The following is a 17,998-nucleotide window of genomic DNA, read 5'->3' on the forward strand; positions in this document are numbered from 1 at the left end:
ACTCTGACTGTCACAAAATACTGTATTGATTTGAAGGTCTTCATTGAGTTCACTAAAGAGTCCTTTCAACCAAATAGCTTCTTTACAAGCCTCAGTAATCGCCATGTACTCAGCTTCAGTGGTAGATAAAGCGACTGTAGTTTGCAAAGTGGCTTTCCAACTGATTGCACAACCTCCGATTGTAAAGACATAACCTGTGAGAGATATTCTTCTATCGAGGTCTCCAGCAAAATCAGCATCAGCATACCCAATGACTCCATCTCTAGTTCTTCCAAACTGTAAGCAAACATCGGTAGTACCTCGTAAGTATCTTAAAACCCACTGAACTGCTTTCCAATGTTTTTTACCGGGATTCCCCATGTATCTGCTAACTGCACTAACTGCATATGATAAATCTGGACGTGAACAAACCATGGCATACATGAGAGATCCTACTGCACTAGAGTATGGAACATGTGACATGTACTCAATCTCATCATCTGATTGTGGAGACAAAGTCGATGAAAGTCTGAAATGGGCTGCTAAAGGAGTACTAACAGGCTTAGCATTCTGCATATTGAATCTGCAAAGAACTTTCTCAATGTACCCCTTTTGACTTAGGTACAATTTACTTGTTTTTCTATCTCTAAGAATCTCCATACCAAGTATCTTCTTTGCTGGTCCCAAGTCTTTCATCTCAAATTCTTCATTTAGTTGGGCTTTGACCTTTCTTAGCTCTCCTTTATCTTTCGCTGCTATCAACATGTCATCAACATAAAGGAGTAGATACACAAAAGAACCATCACTGTTTTTCTTAAAGTAAACACAACTGTCAAAGCTACTTCTTTTAAAATCATAAGAAGTCATAAAGGAATCAAACCTCTTATACTACTGTCTTGGTGACTGTTTCAAACCGTAAAGGGACTTTTTCAGCAAGCAAACATAGTCCTCTTTTTCTGAAACTGTAAAACCCTCTGGTTCTTGCATGTAAGTATCCTCCTCAAGTTCTCCATGCAAAAATGCAATTTTTACATCTAACTGCTCAAGCTCCAAATCATGCATGGCCACAATACCAAGCAAAGCTCGAATTGAACTATGCTTCACAACTGGAGAGAACACATCTGTGAAGTCCACTCTTGGAATTTGACTGTAACCCTTTGCAACAAGCCTTGCTTTATATCTGGGTTCTTCAACTCTTGGAGTCCCCACTTTCTTCTTAAACACTCATTTACAACGAACAACCTTTTTACCTTTAGGAAGTTTCACAAGATCCCATTTTTTATTTTTGTGTAGTGATTCCATCTCCTCTTGTATAGCAAACATCCACTTTTCTGAGTCTTCACAACTAACCGCCTCAGAATAATTAGATGGCTCTTGGTTTGCAACTATATCTTAAGCCACATTTAAAGCATAAGCAACTAGATCAGCCTCTGCATACTTATTTGGAGGTTTAATTTCTCATCTAGTTCTATTTTTGGCAATAGAGTATTGTGGCGAAGAAGCAACTCCATTTTGAATTTTTGTACTGGCTTTAGTAGTCGATTCTGTTGTAGATTCTAGATTAATCTGATGCTCCACCTGCTTTTGATTTTCTTTATTGGAAGAGTCTTTAAAAGATAAGTTAGGTAGCATAGCAGTTTCATCAAAAACAACATCTCTACTAATCACAACTGTTCTATTTTCAGGACACCATAACTTATACCCTTTTACACCAACTTTATAACCAAGAAAAACACATTTAATAGATCTTGGTTCCAATTTTCCATTATCAACATGAGCATACGCAGGACAACCAAAAATATTTAAATAAGAATAGTCAGCAGGATTACCAGACCATACCTCTTGTGGAGCCTTTTTCTCAATGACAACAGATGGATATCGGTTGATCAAAAAAACACGCAGTAAAGGCTGCTTCGGCCCAAAATGACTTTGGTAAGTTGGCATTTGACAACATACATCGAACCTTCTCCATGATCGTTCTGTTCATTCATTCTGCAACACTGTTTTGCTGTGGAGTATGACGAACTGTCAAGTGTCTCACGATCCCTTCTGACTTGCACAATTTATTAAACTCATCAGAACAGAACTTTAAGCCATTGTCTGTGCGGAGGTATTTTATTTGCTTTCCCGTCTGTTTTTCAATCATGGTTTTCCAAGACTTAAATGCGAAAAACACATCGCTTTTCTGCTTCAGGAAGAATGCCCACACTTTTCTGAAAAAATCATCAATAAAAGTTAGCATATAATTAGCTCCACCTCTCGAAGGCACTCTAGATGGCCCCTAGAGATCAGAATGAATATACTCCAATGTTCCCTTCGTGTTATGGATTCCTCTGGTGAATCAAACTCTCTTTTGCGTCCCAAAAATGCAGTGTTCACAGAACTTCAGTTTGCAAATTCCTTGCCCATCAAGAAGTCCTCTTTTGCTCAATTCTACCATGCCATTCTCACTCATATGTCCTAGGCGCATATGCCAAAGTTTAGTAATATCATCATCTGACAAGGAAGAGGATGAGACAGCTGCATCACCAGTAACAGTAGAACCCTGCAAAACATATAACTTGGCAGTCTTTCTCTGCCCTTTCATCACAATGAGGGAACCTTTGGAAATCTTCAAAACCCCACTTTCAGCTGTGTATTTGTACCCTTTTGAATCAGGAATACTCAACGAAATTAAATTTCTCTTTAATTCTGGAACATGTCGTACGTTACTGAGTGTTCTGACAACTCCATCAAACATCTTAACTCTAATTGTCCCAACACCTGCAATTCTACATAAAGCATTATTTCCCATCAACACAATACCTTCAGACACTGTTTCGTAAGTTGTAAACCAATCCCGATTGGGACTCATGTGGAAGGTGCAACCTGAATCAATGATCCACTCCTTGCTCACTTTAGAATTGTTGACAGAAGTGACTAAAAGTTCACCATTGTTGTAATCTTCTACAACATCAGCTTTACCAGAATTTTCTAGTTGTTTTCCATTTTGATTCGCAACCTCCCTTTTGATCTTATTATGTAGCTTATAGCACTTAGATTTAATGTGCCCTTTCTTCTTGCAAAAGTTACAAGTTTTACCTCTGTTTGAAGACTTCGATCTACCTTTAGATTTACTGCGAGGATTCCGTTCCTGTGTCCTTCCACGATCATCATCAGCATTCCAATCTTGTCTCCCACGAACAATAAGACCCTCTCCCTGAGAGTCGATTTTAACCACAAGATGCTTCATCTTATCATACGAGGTTAAAGAATCATAAACCTCATCAACTATGAGAGACTCACGACTATATAAAATCGTATCTCTAAAGGTTGAATAAGATGGGGGCAACGAACAAAGTAGAATCAGCCCTAGATCTTCCTTATCATACTGAACCTCCATGGCCTCCAAGTTTGAGAGAATTTCTTTAAACACTGTTAAGTGTTCGTGCACAGATGCACCTTCCTCCAAACGATGAGCATAAAGACGTTGCTTCATATGCAGCTTGCTAGTTAGAGTTTTCGACATACATATTTGTTCCAACCTCTTCCATAATCCAGCGGCGGTCTTCTCCTTCATCACATCCTGCAAAATTTCGTTAGACAAATGCAGATGTAACTGTGTTAACGCCTTTCGATCCTTGCACTTCTTCTCTTCCTCTGTCAATGTTGAAATGTGCATACATTAATAAATTAACATGAATTAATATAAAATGTGCATGAAAATCATGTAATTAAACATAATTTCACATACTTTCTAAATTCATGTCTAAAATTACTAATTAAGTAAAATTCACTTATTTCAATAATAATTACTCAAGATAAACACACATTTATTAAGTAAAAAGGTGGTAAAAATATATAGAAAAATCCTATATAATTTCGAGTTTACAGTCACACATCATCTTATTCGTGTAGCACATCATGTATCTCATTTGTAAACATGTAGAAACTTTACGATACTTCACATACACATACCCTCACTAGTTATCCGAGAAGGCATCAACATACGAATAACCATTGTAAACTAACATACATGAGTCAGGATAAAAACACACTTGAAACTCACCTTTATTTCAACTCGGAGTTCCTGCTCTGATAGTCCTACTCAAACCAGCAGCAACCGCTTAAAAGGACATGGAATTTTCATTAAAACCCCATTTTCAGGTAGTTTACCAATATATCAATTATATACGACCCCCATGTAGGGCCTCCTTTTCACACCCTCCAGTATTTATGTATTTTTACATCCTTACTCATGCAGAGCTATCAGACTTACCAAGAGGTTGAAACATCTACCGATTAACCCAAAAAACTTAGTTTCCATTTTAATGAAGAAGAAGAAAATATTTAGTTTTAAAAAGAACCAGAACGTTAAACAGAAGAAAAACTATCTAAATGCTCCCTTCTTATATATTCTCAGTTCTTTCTCAATAGATCTTGACAAGTGTCAAATGTTTACAAAAATTGTCCCTTAATTTCCCTACCAAAATCAGGAAAAATATAAAAAGGAAATCCGGATGCAGATACTATTTGACTAGTCAAGCCCACTCAATTGACTCTTAACTAATCCCATTGCAGGACCGACTTGCATAGTGTTCAAGCAAACCGAGCATACCATACCCCTGGCGGTAACTCGTATGTGGCGAGGTCTTAAAGACACTTTACTCCCCCTACAGCTTTCTCATATACTTAGTAGACGCTTCATGCTCAGCCAAACTCTAAGACATACTCTTTGCTTGTCGTACTATTTCTTCAATTGAAGATTACCCTAGATGAAATCCTTAGATACTACCACAGGCGAGTACTTTATGCGCCACAACTTAGTTTACCAGAAGTATGTAAAATGGCAGACTATGCTACCATAGTGCGCCATAATAGGTAACATGTATGTCTACTCGCCCTTTTCTCATATCCATCAATGTTGAGGTGTGCCACGACATCCAGGGGCTGGTGTCGCGACTCTGAAGGTAGAAATACAACAACTCTAATCCATTTTGGTTTCAACTTTCCATTTAAAAAAGCATATGCATCATTCTAAGATTCAAAATGACAACACTATATATAAGTTCAATTTCATGAATCAACCCAAATAGGCCTTAGCCATGCATAAACTATTACATTATCATTCATCCATTACTCAATTACACAAAATTTGACCATTTGCAACCTGATAATCAGTTCAACCCTAGGTACACGCCATTTAATCAAAATGTAAAGAAATATACAAACTTTGTTGATTTAAGAGCTACCAACCCGATGCTAAATTCACCTTACGGGACTTTGAGGTTCGCCTATACCTGCACATGGAATATACAAATTGTACGTTGAGTGGTAAATTTCAATGGTACTTTCATAATTCAAGTCAATTAAACATTTTTAAATCATATATAACATCTTTGATGCAACATCTAGTAATCAACCAAAACCATTACCAATCATATATCGAAAACATGAATTATACACAATCACATTTAACCAATTCTATATACTATCACCATTAACAATCAATATACATATCATACCTTGCTTTCTATATGACATTAATACATTCTATTTAATTTCAATTCAAACCATTTATATGTGTCATTATTCCATATTGTATCAAATATATTGATTTGCTATGTTTCCATATCTACCCTCTAGACTCGTATAAACCAGTTTGCTTGGTCTTTCACATGTTATCATTAATTGCATTTAACATATGAGCTTTTATAATACCATTTCATATCATCAATTCATAAATCATGATTCACATACTATAATTCAAGCCAAAACTTCCATTACATGCCACTTATGCACACACATTCAACTCTAATTCAATATCAACTTTATGTACTAATTCACTTGACAATTTCATATAACATATCATATATCATATTTTCTAACATCAAAGCACATTTAATTTCATTTCATAATGTGCAATTTGCATACCAATTCAACAAATGTCAATTTATGTACTATTTCATTATATGACCATTTATAACATTCAATACCATACCTTAGATTAGTATGTATACAACCATTCATTTATGTTTTTGTTGAACTAGCTTTATTTGACAATTTATTTTGATATAACAAATAAAAACATCTTTAAATAAAAATTTGTTTTTGAACAAAGAATTTAAAGCATGAATAATACTTCAAAACTTCCAAGCATCTTAGAAAATGCTTTAAACACTTAGAATATTTTTAACAAAATTTTGAAAATGAATTAAACTTTTCAAATGATTTCTAATTAGTTTTAAAACTGTTCCCTACAAGAAGTATCGATGTTTTCCAAAATGTATCTATACTTGTACAATTTTACCGATACCTTAATTTTTTTCGATACCAAATATGCTTTATGTTTTGAATCAAAAATTGAACACAAACAATAAGTATCAATACCTACTGATTTTTATCGATACCAAAAATTTATATTGATACCAATTTTGCATTTTGTTTTTCATGATCTTTCAAAAATGTCAAACAGTATCGATACCCATAAAATTATATCGATACCTTTTACCAAGTATCGATAAATCATTGTTTGGTATCCTTGGAAACTAATTTTAACAGTCACTGAATCAGACATTAATTGCTACTAGTGTCGATACTCGTACAAAAATTATCGATACTTTTTGTTGTAGGTGAACTTAATGGTCTGGTATTTCCATCCCAACGGCTTTATTTATTCCCCCAACAACTACGATGGTTGGAAATGAGTTAGAGGGTATAAATATCAACTTCTAGTGGTCTTACAACAACAAGAGAGATAATCAAGTCTTAAGATCAATCAATTCAACCTTAGTGCTCAACTCTTTCATACTTTTCTTGTATACACTTGTGAGCTTTCATTGTTATTCTTTAGCTCAAGTTTATTCTTGTCTATTTGTGCTCAATTGACAAACATTATGATCTTGTAAATATTTCTTCTTAGTTTACTATTTATATTTACTCTTTGAGAGGGTTAGTGTCTTAAGATTTGGGTAGAAATCTTAAGGGAGTTGTAAAGTTAAACATTCTCCTCAAAGGTTGAACAAATTAGTGAATTTGGGAAAATCATTAGTTGTGGAAAGCTAAGGTAGTGGAGTAAGCAATTGGGGCTGGACCACTCTAAATTGTTGTGTTCATTATTCTATCTTTTCTTTGTAGCTTTCCTTAATTTTTAAAAAGTCAATTCACCCCCCAGTTTCAAACATTTATACCTTTAACAATATGATACACAATTTCCATTTTCAATCAACACCATTTGACCTCTCAACTTACGGTTTAATTATATTTCTGGAGTCTATTGACTCATTCATACTCGCTTCGGCCTCCCTAGGGCTCGTTTCAATCCGTTTTGTGTAATCTATTATATGCTTTCTATATCATGAATTACATATATATACACATATAGTTTCATATCATCATATCATTACAATTCAATATCATTTATCAAGCTTACGTTTTATAGTCCCTATTAACCTGACTCGGACTCAAACGGATACGCGGATCTTTTACTTTGTCATCCAGGGTTGCTCGACAATGATGACTACTAGAACATGTACATACTACCACCCCTTGTTGCCAGAAAACAATGGCTTTTACCAATTTCTTATTCTATCATCTCGGATGGCCTGACAATGATGGTTTTAACTATATACACACTTTACCATCCTAGGTTGTCCGGCAACGATGGTTTTCACTATATACACACTTTACCATCCTAGGTTGCCTGGTAACAATGGTTTTTACTGTTTGATTACTCTATCATCTCGAGTTGCCCGACAATGTTAACTGCTAACATATTTACCTTTTACCACCTCGGGTTGCCCAACAACGATGGTTTCAAATCATTATACCTGACCCTATGGCATGCAAATTATATTCGACCCTATCCGAACAACTAACATGGTAACCAATGTTTCAATTACATTATATAATTCAATTAACATATCATCATTCTCATTTCATCATCAGTTCACAATTTTCTCATATCATATAACATGTTTCAATCTATTTTCACATCACTTATCATGTATCAATAAATCATACTACTTTCTATTTTATTCAATTTAGTCCAATATCTTGATTTTTAATATCAATCACAACGAATCAATTCATACTACAATTATGTAACATCAATACTTAATCATGCAATTAACATGAATATGCAAATAATTAAGTTGATCATGAATCATAAAAGTACAAAATGATTTCTCGCGTTACTCTTCGACAACTCTCACTTTTCCTTTCCCTCTCGACTGCTCGGCATCGTCTTTAGCTACAATCAATAATTAATAAAGGAAAAATATCAAAATTCATCCAATTCACATTCAAATAAAAATCTAAGCATATTTTGTATTTTCTTCAATTTAGTTCCTATACTTGGGATAAGCATATTTTTCAATATTTAACATCAAATTAAAATCCGATTCACATTCTTTCATTAGACACCCTATACTTCCTATTCCTAGCATAATCTCATAATAGGTTTTTAATTTATTCAAATTGGTCCCTAATGTTACAAAAATTAACAACCAAGCTTATTAAGCTTTACAATTTAGTTCTTATCATGATCTAAGCTTAATTTCTATCAATTTCAAGCCTAATTCATTAATTTCTCAAAAATGACAACTTGCTATAAGTTCAACAATTGAGCAAATTGATACACAGGCTAGCTAAATCAAGCTCATATGATTCAATTTCTATAAAAATCAAAGAAAACTGGTTGAGGAATTTTTTTGGTTGATTGCTTAAGGGAATTCGAAGGTTTCCTCTTTCTTTTAGAAATGATGGATGATGGTGACTTTAGGGAGATGATGATTCTTTCATCTTTCCACTATCTATTAGTATATATAATATGATTAATGATTAATTAACCTTAATTAATTATAATTAATCTTTAATTAATTCATTATTAATCACTAAATTAGTTTAAGGGAAACTAATCATCACACTCCACTAACATCTATTTATACTTGATTAAATATCCATTTTGGTCCTTTGGATAATTGCTATATAGGTCCCTACGTCTTTTCTTAATTGAAATTCTATAGCAATTGGACTTTTACAATTTAGTCCTTAAGCTTTAATTAACTAATTTCTTAGTTAAATTACTTAGTCGAACTTCAATATATTATTATATTAACTTTATAAATATCTTTATTTTATATTTACAAGCTCTATTTACGAAAATGGAGTTTCGAAACTGTATTTTGACACAATTGAAAATTAGGTCATTACATAATTTTTAGGTTTTCTTTAAACAAAACCCCACATTCCCCTTTAATTTATTTTTGTTTTAGTTGAAAGAATAAAATTCTTTCGATCATTGTTGATATGACCCTACTTGTCGTACACCAAGTAGTAATCATTTTCAATATTCATCAATTGAAAAGGTTTGGAGGCTTCTATAGGGCATATGCTCTATTTAGAAAAGTGTTAAACCCTATTCTACGGCCCACAGTTCATGCCATGCTACGCTCTAATATTTGATAACTTTATTAGAAAACTGTGTTGCAGGCATACCCTCAATGAAATACATGGACACATCTCCTTCAAGCAATTCGATATCATCCTCACCAAAGCTTTCATGCCTTCTTTCTTTCTCCTCTGTTGATGGAATCTTACCATTCACCACTACATCCCTAAAAGATACGCGCTCTTGCAATCTAGAATCCACCACCATATTAGTGTTCTCCCCATTGATAGAATCCTTAAATCTGACCCTCTTCGTGGACCTATAAGCATTAAAAATGTCATCGTCACTCATTCTCTTCTCATCTTCAATAATATTTTTATTTTTATTTTTAATTATCAATGAAAGTGATAATTTCTTTTGAGAATATTTGGGAGAATGATTTAATTTGCTCATTTTTATTGGATAAATAATGTGCTCAAATCTATTATAAGACTAATTTGCTCTCAAACCTATAATACAAGGACTAGTTATATTCATTTGGCCACTAACATTTGAGACAGCTAGGATTCGGTGGGTGAAAAATCATTTAAAAAGTTTACTATTGTAACAATACAAGAAAAAAAAACTTATTACATACATCTATATTAAAATAGTTAAACAAAAAATAATGAATAATTAGTATAAATTAAATTTAAAAATGAAAGGATGAATAAAAAGTCTTGTAAAAAAATAAAATCTCTTCAAAATAAATAATAATAAAAATATTCTCTTTACCACAAGCAAATCATATATGTAGTTAAAAATTACCAATTATAATTAGTTGACAGTTAATTATGGCTAAAACAGACGGAAAAAACATTACTCTTACCAAATGTAGCATTCATTCTTGGATTGTTGTTTTTGCTTTTTCTTTTAAGATGATTAAAAATTATCAAAATAAAATGCCCTATAAAAAATTATCTATTCCCGTATAAATTATTCTTCCTATACTAATTCTAAAAGTTCAAATTGCAGCAACTCCAACAAGCAAATGATAAAAAGTTGTACCATAAACTTTGATTATACCAAAAAAAATATATATGACATCACTCAAGAAAATTACTCATAAATATGATCCGAACACTAACCATATACTGGCGACTTTGAACCTCATTCTTGTTTTCCTTTTCTGTTTATCTATGAATTATCTAAAGATTTAATCTTAGCATTTAACTGAAAAAAATGATGGAAAGAAACCACAAATTTCTATAGCTGCAATAGCATACATGAATTGACACTCTTTCAATTTACTCAAAACAGACCCACGATAATCCAGGAAAATTAAGCAACAAAAAATCAGGTTAGTAATGAAGTGCATTGGAGGAAATGAAGCACCCACACAGAACATGGGTACACTTCACTCTTTGCCGACCTCCTGTCTTCAAAAAGTTCACTGGAGTTTAAGGGGCTTCAACTATACAAATGACTTCTTCAAGCTCTTTCATTTAAACTCGGCATCTCTTTGCAAGGTAATCACATCCACTATAGACCTCTAACCCTGGCTGGCCAAGTTGATCTTCATTATAGCAGGCACATCGCTTGCTCATCTTTCCCGTCAAAGCAATTTCTAAAGGTCTCTGAACCAACCTTGGGAAGCCATTATCACACCAAACCTGATCAAAACAATATGAGATAAGGCATAAGGTCAATTAGAGATGCCTTGAAATGTTACATCATTTGTGTAACAACTCAACTACGTGCTCCTTGTTAGCAAATGCCATTAATGAAAGAAAATATAAATTAGGAAAAAAAATTTAACACCTACTCAATGGGACAAAGGAAAATGGAGAGGCCAAATATAACTGCATAAAAGAGAACATAAAGGTCTATCATACACGTTAAGGTCTGTGAATAGATCATCTGTATATATGAAAAGAGGGCCCCATACCCTTACAATTGATTATGTTGAAATTTCAAAACTTGGGTCAAAGCTTTCTCCTTTATCCATGTGTCAGTGTGTGATTTGAGGTATTTATGTGCACAAGTGTGCTCTAACCTATTTTCACTCCATTTCTGGAACCTCAACTATAGGTCATGGTGTTAATGCCAGTGGCCTATCCTCAAGACCAAAAGTAAGAAGCAGAAAGGAAAACAATTATTGTTTATATTATGAAATCAACAAAATAACAAATTTTAGACATCTTCAAGCAGGCTCATCATCTTCGTTCGTTTTTCATATCTATCATCATTAATTTTAGCTCCATTTATTCAAAAGGTATAGGAAATATTTACTTTTAACAAAGGGCAAGGACCCATTGGAGCTTTAGGGATATCAGCTTCACGTTTTTTATGCTTCTACGACATGTCCAGACAGAAGTCTGGTTAACTTATTAAGCTTTTTTACTTTACAACTTTACATATGTCATGGAAGAAACAAAATGGATTTTCTGGAGAGTAATCATTTGTTGGGAGGTATGAGCAGGGTGTGAATTTCAGCAGGCTACTTAACTTTGCTTAAGTTAAATTGGAAGGTTTCCCATCCCAATTTTAAAGCTATGAGAGCACATACCTCTCCACCATCATCTTGACTCCATCTTGAATTGCAACTGGGTTGCTTAGCTTCCATTTCTTTTTGTTTCTCCATGAGTTGTGCTCCTCTAGCAGCCTTTGCTTCTGCTCCCTTTAGATATTTTGTGGGATTTCCTTGGCTATCATGGTAGCGACCCACAAGCCTTCCAACAAATCTGCAATTAAGAATCAAGAATCAAACAGATTACAAATCATTTTGATAATTGCTGAAAAGTTGCAATGGGTTTTGTCTGGATTGATGGGTTCTTAATGGCAACAGATGTGAATCAAGAGTAAAGCCATGAAGAATAAAGCCAAAGGCAAAGACAAAATATTTAAAAACTGGTCCATACAGTTTTTTTTCTGGTTTATCCGATTCCGGTTTAAAACAGTCCTGGTCAAAACGGTTTTAAGACACTGGTTGAACCACCGGATCAGCCGGTTTCCGGTTCAAAACCAATCAGTCTGCTCCCAACAACACTTAAGGGAAGTGATTGGATTGTGGACTTAGGAGCAACCAACCATAGTACAGGTGATGAGACATTATTTGAATCTTTAAAACCATGTTATGAGAATCTAACAATAAAGATAGCAGATGGATCTCTCTCAAAAATTGTTGAAACAAGTTCATTAAAATTTCGAAGGACCTAATCCTCCACTCAATTCTTTTGGTTCCATATCCAGATTCTAATCTTCTGTCCATAAGTAATCTTACACTTGAACTTGTGTTGGATGATTGAAAAGGTTGAATCGTGCTCGGGTCTCTATCTTCTTAAATTCCTGCTAGCCGAAGAATAAAGCCACCAAGTCCAAGTGTCTTATGGGTCAATCCCAAAATACTTTGACTTTATTTCTTCCTCAGACAATAACCTTGTTATGTTATGGCATTATAGACTAGGACAACGAAATTTCGTGCATCTTAAGAAGTTATTTCTTTCCTTGTTTAAGAGTAAAATACCAAGAATTTCAGTGTGAGATTTTTCAACTCTCCAAACATACATGAAACATATATCCTAGTCATTCATATAAGTTAACCTTTCTCAATAATCTATAGTGGAGTGTTGGGACCATCTAAGGTAAGAACTATTACTGGCTGTTGTGATTTGCTTCAATCATAGATGATCACACTAGACTTATGTAGGCATTCCTAATTAAAGAAAAACCTGAAGTGGGGCAAAATTTTAAAATACTTCAACACCATGGTCAAAACACAGTCTCAAACAAAGATACAAGTCCTGAGAACTCATAAAGCTAAAGAATATTTCAAGGTTTGAAGTGAGACATGAGTCCCAAACTCACGCACCAGGGACAGTGAAACATCTTTAAAACCCAATAGAGATCTCTTTGTATACATTGGGAAGAAAAGAAGCAGGCAGGAGATTGAGGAACCAACACTAATTTAGCAATCAGGAGTCTGATCCAAGTTCAAATTTTGATAAACACTCACCAAGTTACAAAATGGAGAATGACTCTAGCTTAACTGAATCAGTTAACCTCCTTAAGCATTGACAAATCAAGAGACCTGGTGTATGCTAGAGCCAAAATGTGAGAGCGAAGACTCTAATGGCGAATTTTAGTCTGAGGCAAGTAGAAAGACCGGGAGAACCTAGGATTAGTTATACAACAACTCAATTTAGCATCTCGTTCCATAGCCATTAGATAGATCAATTGACCATTACTATAGACTTGTTGAGGAAAGACTTGAGAGTTTGGTTTTTAGAATTCAAATCATTGAGTTGTCTAATTTAGTGTTAATTCAAATGAATTTAATCATGTTGATAACACCTAATTTGAGTAAATTGGTGCTTGGCTTGCTAGTTTAGAGTATTCGAAATTTAACAAAGGTTTAACCATTTTGATTCTCCCTTGGCCATGGTCCTTAAGAGTATTTCACCAAATTTTTTCGTTGTAAACAAAATCTATACAATAACTTGACATCGTACACTTGCATTAAATCCAATCTTAAAATTTAATTATTTTCAAACACCCAGAATGAAAGATAACTCCCCCAAATACCGTTACTGGTCGAGACAATCTTCACAAGTACTCTTTAGAAGGGATTGTTTAGGTTGTCATGGTCAAAATCAAAATGTTTTGCATACCACCCTCAGACTAACAGCCAAAGTGGTTAACCGTGGAATAAAGATTTACTTACAGTGGATGGTAGGTGAGACCTAAGGATTGGGCTAGGTGGATACCCTTGGCAAAGTGTTGGTATAACACCAACTTTCACACTTCAACACAAAATACTCCTTATGAGTTAGTTTATCGACAACCAACTCCTAATCATATTCCATATTTGCCTTGGGATTCAACTATTAGGGCCATAGATGAGTTCACAAGTATGAGAAGTTGCGATTAAGCTGCTGAAGTTTCTTCTTGAAAGGGCTCGATAGAGGATGAAACAACAAACGGATAAAAGTACATTTGATTGTCAATTACAAGAGACCGGGTGTACGCAAAATTGCAATAGTACAGGTAAAAGACAATGGCCAACAGAATGTGTTCGTAGCCAACAACTAGGTATTTTAGTCCATATGAAGTTGTGAAGAAGATAGGATCTCACTCAATCACTTGTATTCTATGTTTCCCAAATGAAGAAGCATGTGGGAAAAGGGCTCAATCAATCACACCTTCCTTTGGTTGATGATGATGGACTCTTAGCTCAAGAACCAATAGCAGTGCAAGATAGTAGATTTAACAAGACAAGGAGCAGGATGATCACTAAAGTTTAGGTGCAATATAGTAATTGTTTTCCCAAGGATACAACATGCATGGGATTGTTCATGGTATCTACGGTAGAAATATCAATGTTCCATCCTTGATGCCAAGGATGGTTTCAAGGGGGAGCATTGTTAGAATTACACTAAGCTTTTATCTTTAATTCTAGTTTGCTTTATTTTTATGTTTCTATTTGGATTTCTCATAGTAACCTTAGTGGCTTGAGAGTGTTTATGGGGTTGGTCATGGAAGCCCATATGAACTGACGAAGCCAACTCGACATTTTATTTGAATATAGGCTAACAATTACCATGAGAATGAATATATAAAAAAAACTTGTCATTTCTTAATTTTACTGCAACAATTGATTTGCTCCAATCAGCAACAAAGTTCCTCAACCATATCCAACAAATCCAATTCAAATCCCATACCAATTCCAAAGTCTCATTGTGTCGATATGGGGATCCCACTAGAAAATGATATGTCGAAGTGGCATAGTCAAGCTCCTAAAGTGTTTTATGTATTGCTCCTTGCATTACCATACATAAGAGAAATAATTCGGCTAAACATAAAGCCCTAAATTGGATATTGAAAAGTGAAGTAAAGAACACTACTCCCTTAGTGGTTTTAGAACTCAAACATCTATGGGACATATGGAACATGTGTTTTCTTCTTGATAGGTTTGAATACAAAATTATCAATGTTATATAGTTACACAGAAATCTGGACAGTCTTCATGAAAGAATAATGAACAGTAAGGAACTTACTTGTAGCTTCTGAAGTAGAAGTCTCGCCATCCAACTACACTATGAACCTACAAACATGAATAACTGAGTCAGACAAATTAATTTTATAACTAATATATGGCATCAGACAAGAAACATGTAAGAAACACCAAAGACGCCCATCTTGTACTAGTATTTTTTGAAAGTAGAAAATTGGAGTAACAAAATGAAAACAGAGTAATTTAATAGCATGATATTCGGTGGAGAAACATGCATTCATACACAAAAATAAATAATTGTGAAAAAAATGCCAGCAAAAAGCATTTGTAAGAAAAATAACCAAATCCAAATGTCAAAAGAAAAAGATGCCAAAAATAGCTTATGCGCTCCTTTTACTTAAAGTGTAGTTTTCTTTTGCTTTTGATTAATGATTAACCTCCATTAGCTTATGGATAAATCAAAAGGCACACATATAATAGCATACCCCTGAAAGGGAAGAGGAAATACATCATTACCTCGGTGCTGGATAAACCTCGCAATGAATCTGTAAGTCCATCTCCTGTTTGAAAATTGAAGAAACAAGGGATAAAAATGTTTATCAAGCTAAAATGAAATTTTCTATGGCAGCTCTTAGATATGTAATGTTTTCTAAAAGAAATTTACTCCATACACAATTTGTTATTTTGTCAATGTAGGGACGACAAAGATGCACATTGTATGTGCGTACCTTCATCAGTTTTCAGAACCTCTTTTTTGAGTTGGTATTTAGCATCATAACCTGAGGTTAAGCCTAGAAGTAAAGTTCATTCTATTTGGTATCAATGAAACATTTATATTGTCAAGCATAAAAGAACTTAACAAGACTTAGGAATAAAAAAATGCATATATTTAGCACTTGCTTAAATGTGCCCAATTGCTAATATCTATTACAGCATAAGCCAGGGATCAGTATGATTCTAATTTTCTTAGAATTTAGTCCCAACTTTTATTGACATCTTTTTTAATTTGCATTAAAGGTTGTTGACTTTGTGACAATAACCCTCCTATGTTTCTAATGACCCTAACAGAACACAGTGACTGGAAAAAGCACTAGGAAAACAATCTTTAATATCTTAATTATCTTATGGGCTGCTTCTAGAGTTCATCATCAAGGACTTTCTCCATCTCAGTCAAGTCATGTTAAGATTTGAAAGTTAACCAACTAGCCTTCTCTCACTTTCTTGCAAGAATATGCAAATACCAATTCCAAATTTGTTTCTGTGGCATTTCATGGTCAAGAAAGGAATTAAAAATAGACGATTCATTGGTTTGGTTCAATCAATGAGGAACCATAGTTGGCTATTTCCCAATTTTTAATTGCCAGAGAGGAGACAATAGAATTTTGCTTTAGCTCATGTACAATCAGAATTAATTCAGAATATGTCTAAGTCAGCTTACTAATTCTTTTTCTTTGTTTGCTCCTCACTTTGATTTTCCGAACAGCTTTTAAGTCATTTTCTCTAAAACCAAAAACCCTCAAAACCATCCTGACAAATAAGCTGAAGGATCACAACACTTACCTGTAAAATTTCCAGAAACAAATGCACGGGAGGCATCTCTGAATTTTCAACATACAGCAAAATTGAAATCAGTTTGCAGATTTGGAAATACACTGAAAGGATGCAATTGGCACATGAAGATAGCCCAACAAGCTTTGTTAAGGGGGAATAATTGTATCAAAACTAGGAATTAAGTAAAGCTTCCGAAAGGTTTCATCAATAACATAAAGAATTTGAACAAGTAATAGCAACTAATAAGCAGAAATACAGTTCAGCATAAAATATTTATAAACATATATCTGAAAGGAAACAAATAGGATAATTAAGTAACATAAACTACTTGAACGACCCAATTTCCTAGTAAAGAAAACAAACAAACCTTCCAGCGAAATGACTGTAACCTCCTCCAGCACCATAGTGAGATTTTCCCTTCGTAACGTCAAATACAGATCTAATCACAAAGTATTAAATTGGATTAGCATTTTAGAACGTGTTCATATAATAATATGACGAATAAGGCAAAAGAAAGTACCCCAAAATTCCTAAGAGTATGGGTAATGAATCATCAGTTCCATTATATAGCGCCAGTTCTTCAACAGTGAACAATTTCTGCATAAAATAAACCAACAAGAAAATATTTGAAATTTCCAAGCACAAAAAGAACAGGAAAAAAAAAAGGAAAAACGAGATGGAAGACCTGTGAAGAGTTAAATTTTAGGAGAAAAGCCACCAGAGCGACCAGAAGTGTAAACCCAAAGAAAGAAGAGGTTATAAATTTCTTTGCCGGAAATGCCATTTTTTCCGGTGCCGAGATTCAAATTGAACTTTTGGTTTAGGTAAAGCAGTTGAAGAGCAGACAAATTTTAATGCTTCCTATTTTCAACTTTCTTCCATTTGGTCAAATGTAGTTTTATATATATATATAAATCTCATAATTACTCCTTTGATTTAATATGTAATTTAGTATATAAAATAAAGTTATATAAATTAATATATAAATTAAAATTTTATTTTGGTTCAAATGTAAATAAAAATTATTTTGATTCAATTATATATATTTATTTAATTTTTTATATATTAGATAAATAAAACTATTTATGTAAGCAATATGTAAAGAT

General features: G+C 33.8%; 1 protein-coding gene across 2 annotated transcripts; it reads right to left on the bottom strand.

Moving 5' to 3' along the window:
- Positions 1–10,574: 10,574 nt before the first annotated feature.
- On the bottom strand, positions 10,575–17,780 carry LOC107945456 (membrane-associated progesterone-binding protein 4). Of its 2 annotated transcripts, XM_016879472.2 has the most exons (9): positions 17,578–17,776; positions 17,413–17,489; positions 17,260–17,331; positions 16,902–16,939; positions 16,070–16,132; positions 15,858–15,901; positions 15,385–15,431; positions 11,898–12,072; positions 10,575–11,001 (listed from the first exon to the last, which is right to left on the bottom strand). In XM_016879472.2, the coding sequence occupies exons 1-9, from the start codon at positions 17,674–17,676 to the stop codon at positions 10,834–10,836; spliced, it is 783 nt and encodes a 260-aa protein (XP_016734961.1). In that variant the 5' UTR covers positions 17,677–17,776; the 3' UTR covers positions 10,575–10,833. The 2 variants fall into 2 exon arrangements, with proteins under 2 accessions (XP_016734961.1, XP_016734962.1); XM_016879473.2 differs by lacking the exon at positions 16,070–16,132 and having other exon boundaries at positions 17,578–17,780.
- Positions 17,781–17,998: the final 218 nt, after the last annotated feature.

The sequence above is a fragment of the Gossypium hirsutum genome, chromosome D12, assembly GCF_007990345.1.
Source record: "Gossypium hirsutum isolate 1008001.06 chromosome D12, Gossypium_hirsutum_v2.1, whole genome shotgun sequence".
In the NCBI taxonomy this organism is placed as follows: Eukaryota; Viridiplantae; Streptophyta; class Magnoliopsida; order Malvales; family Malvaceae; genus Gossypium; species Gossypium hirsutum.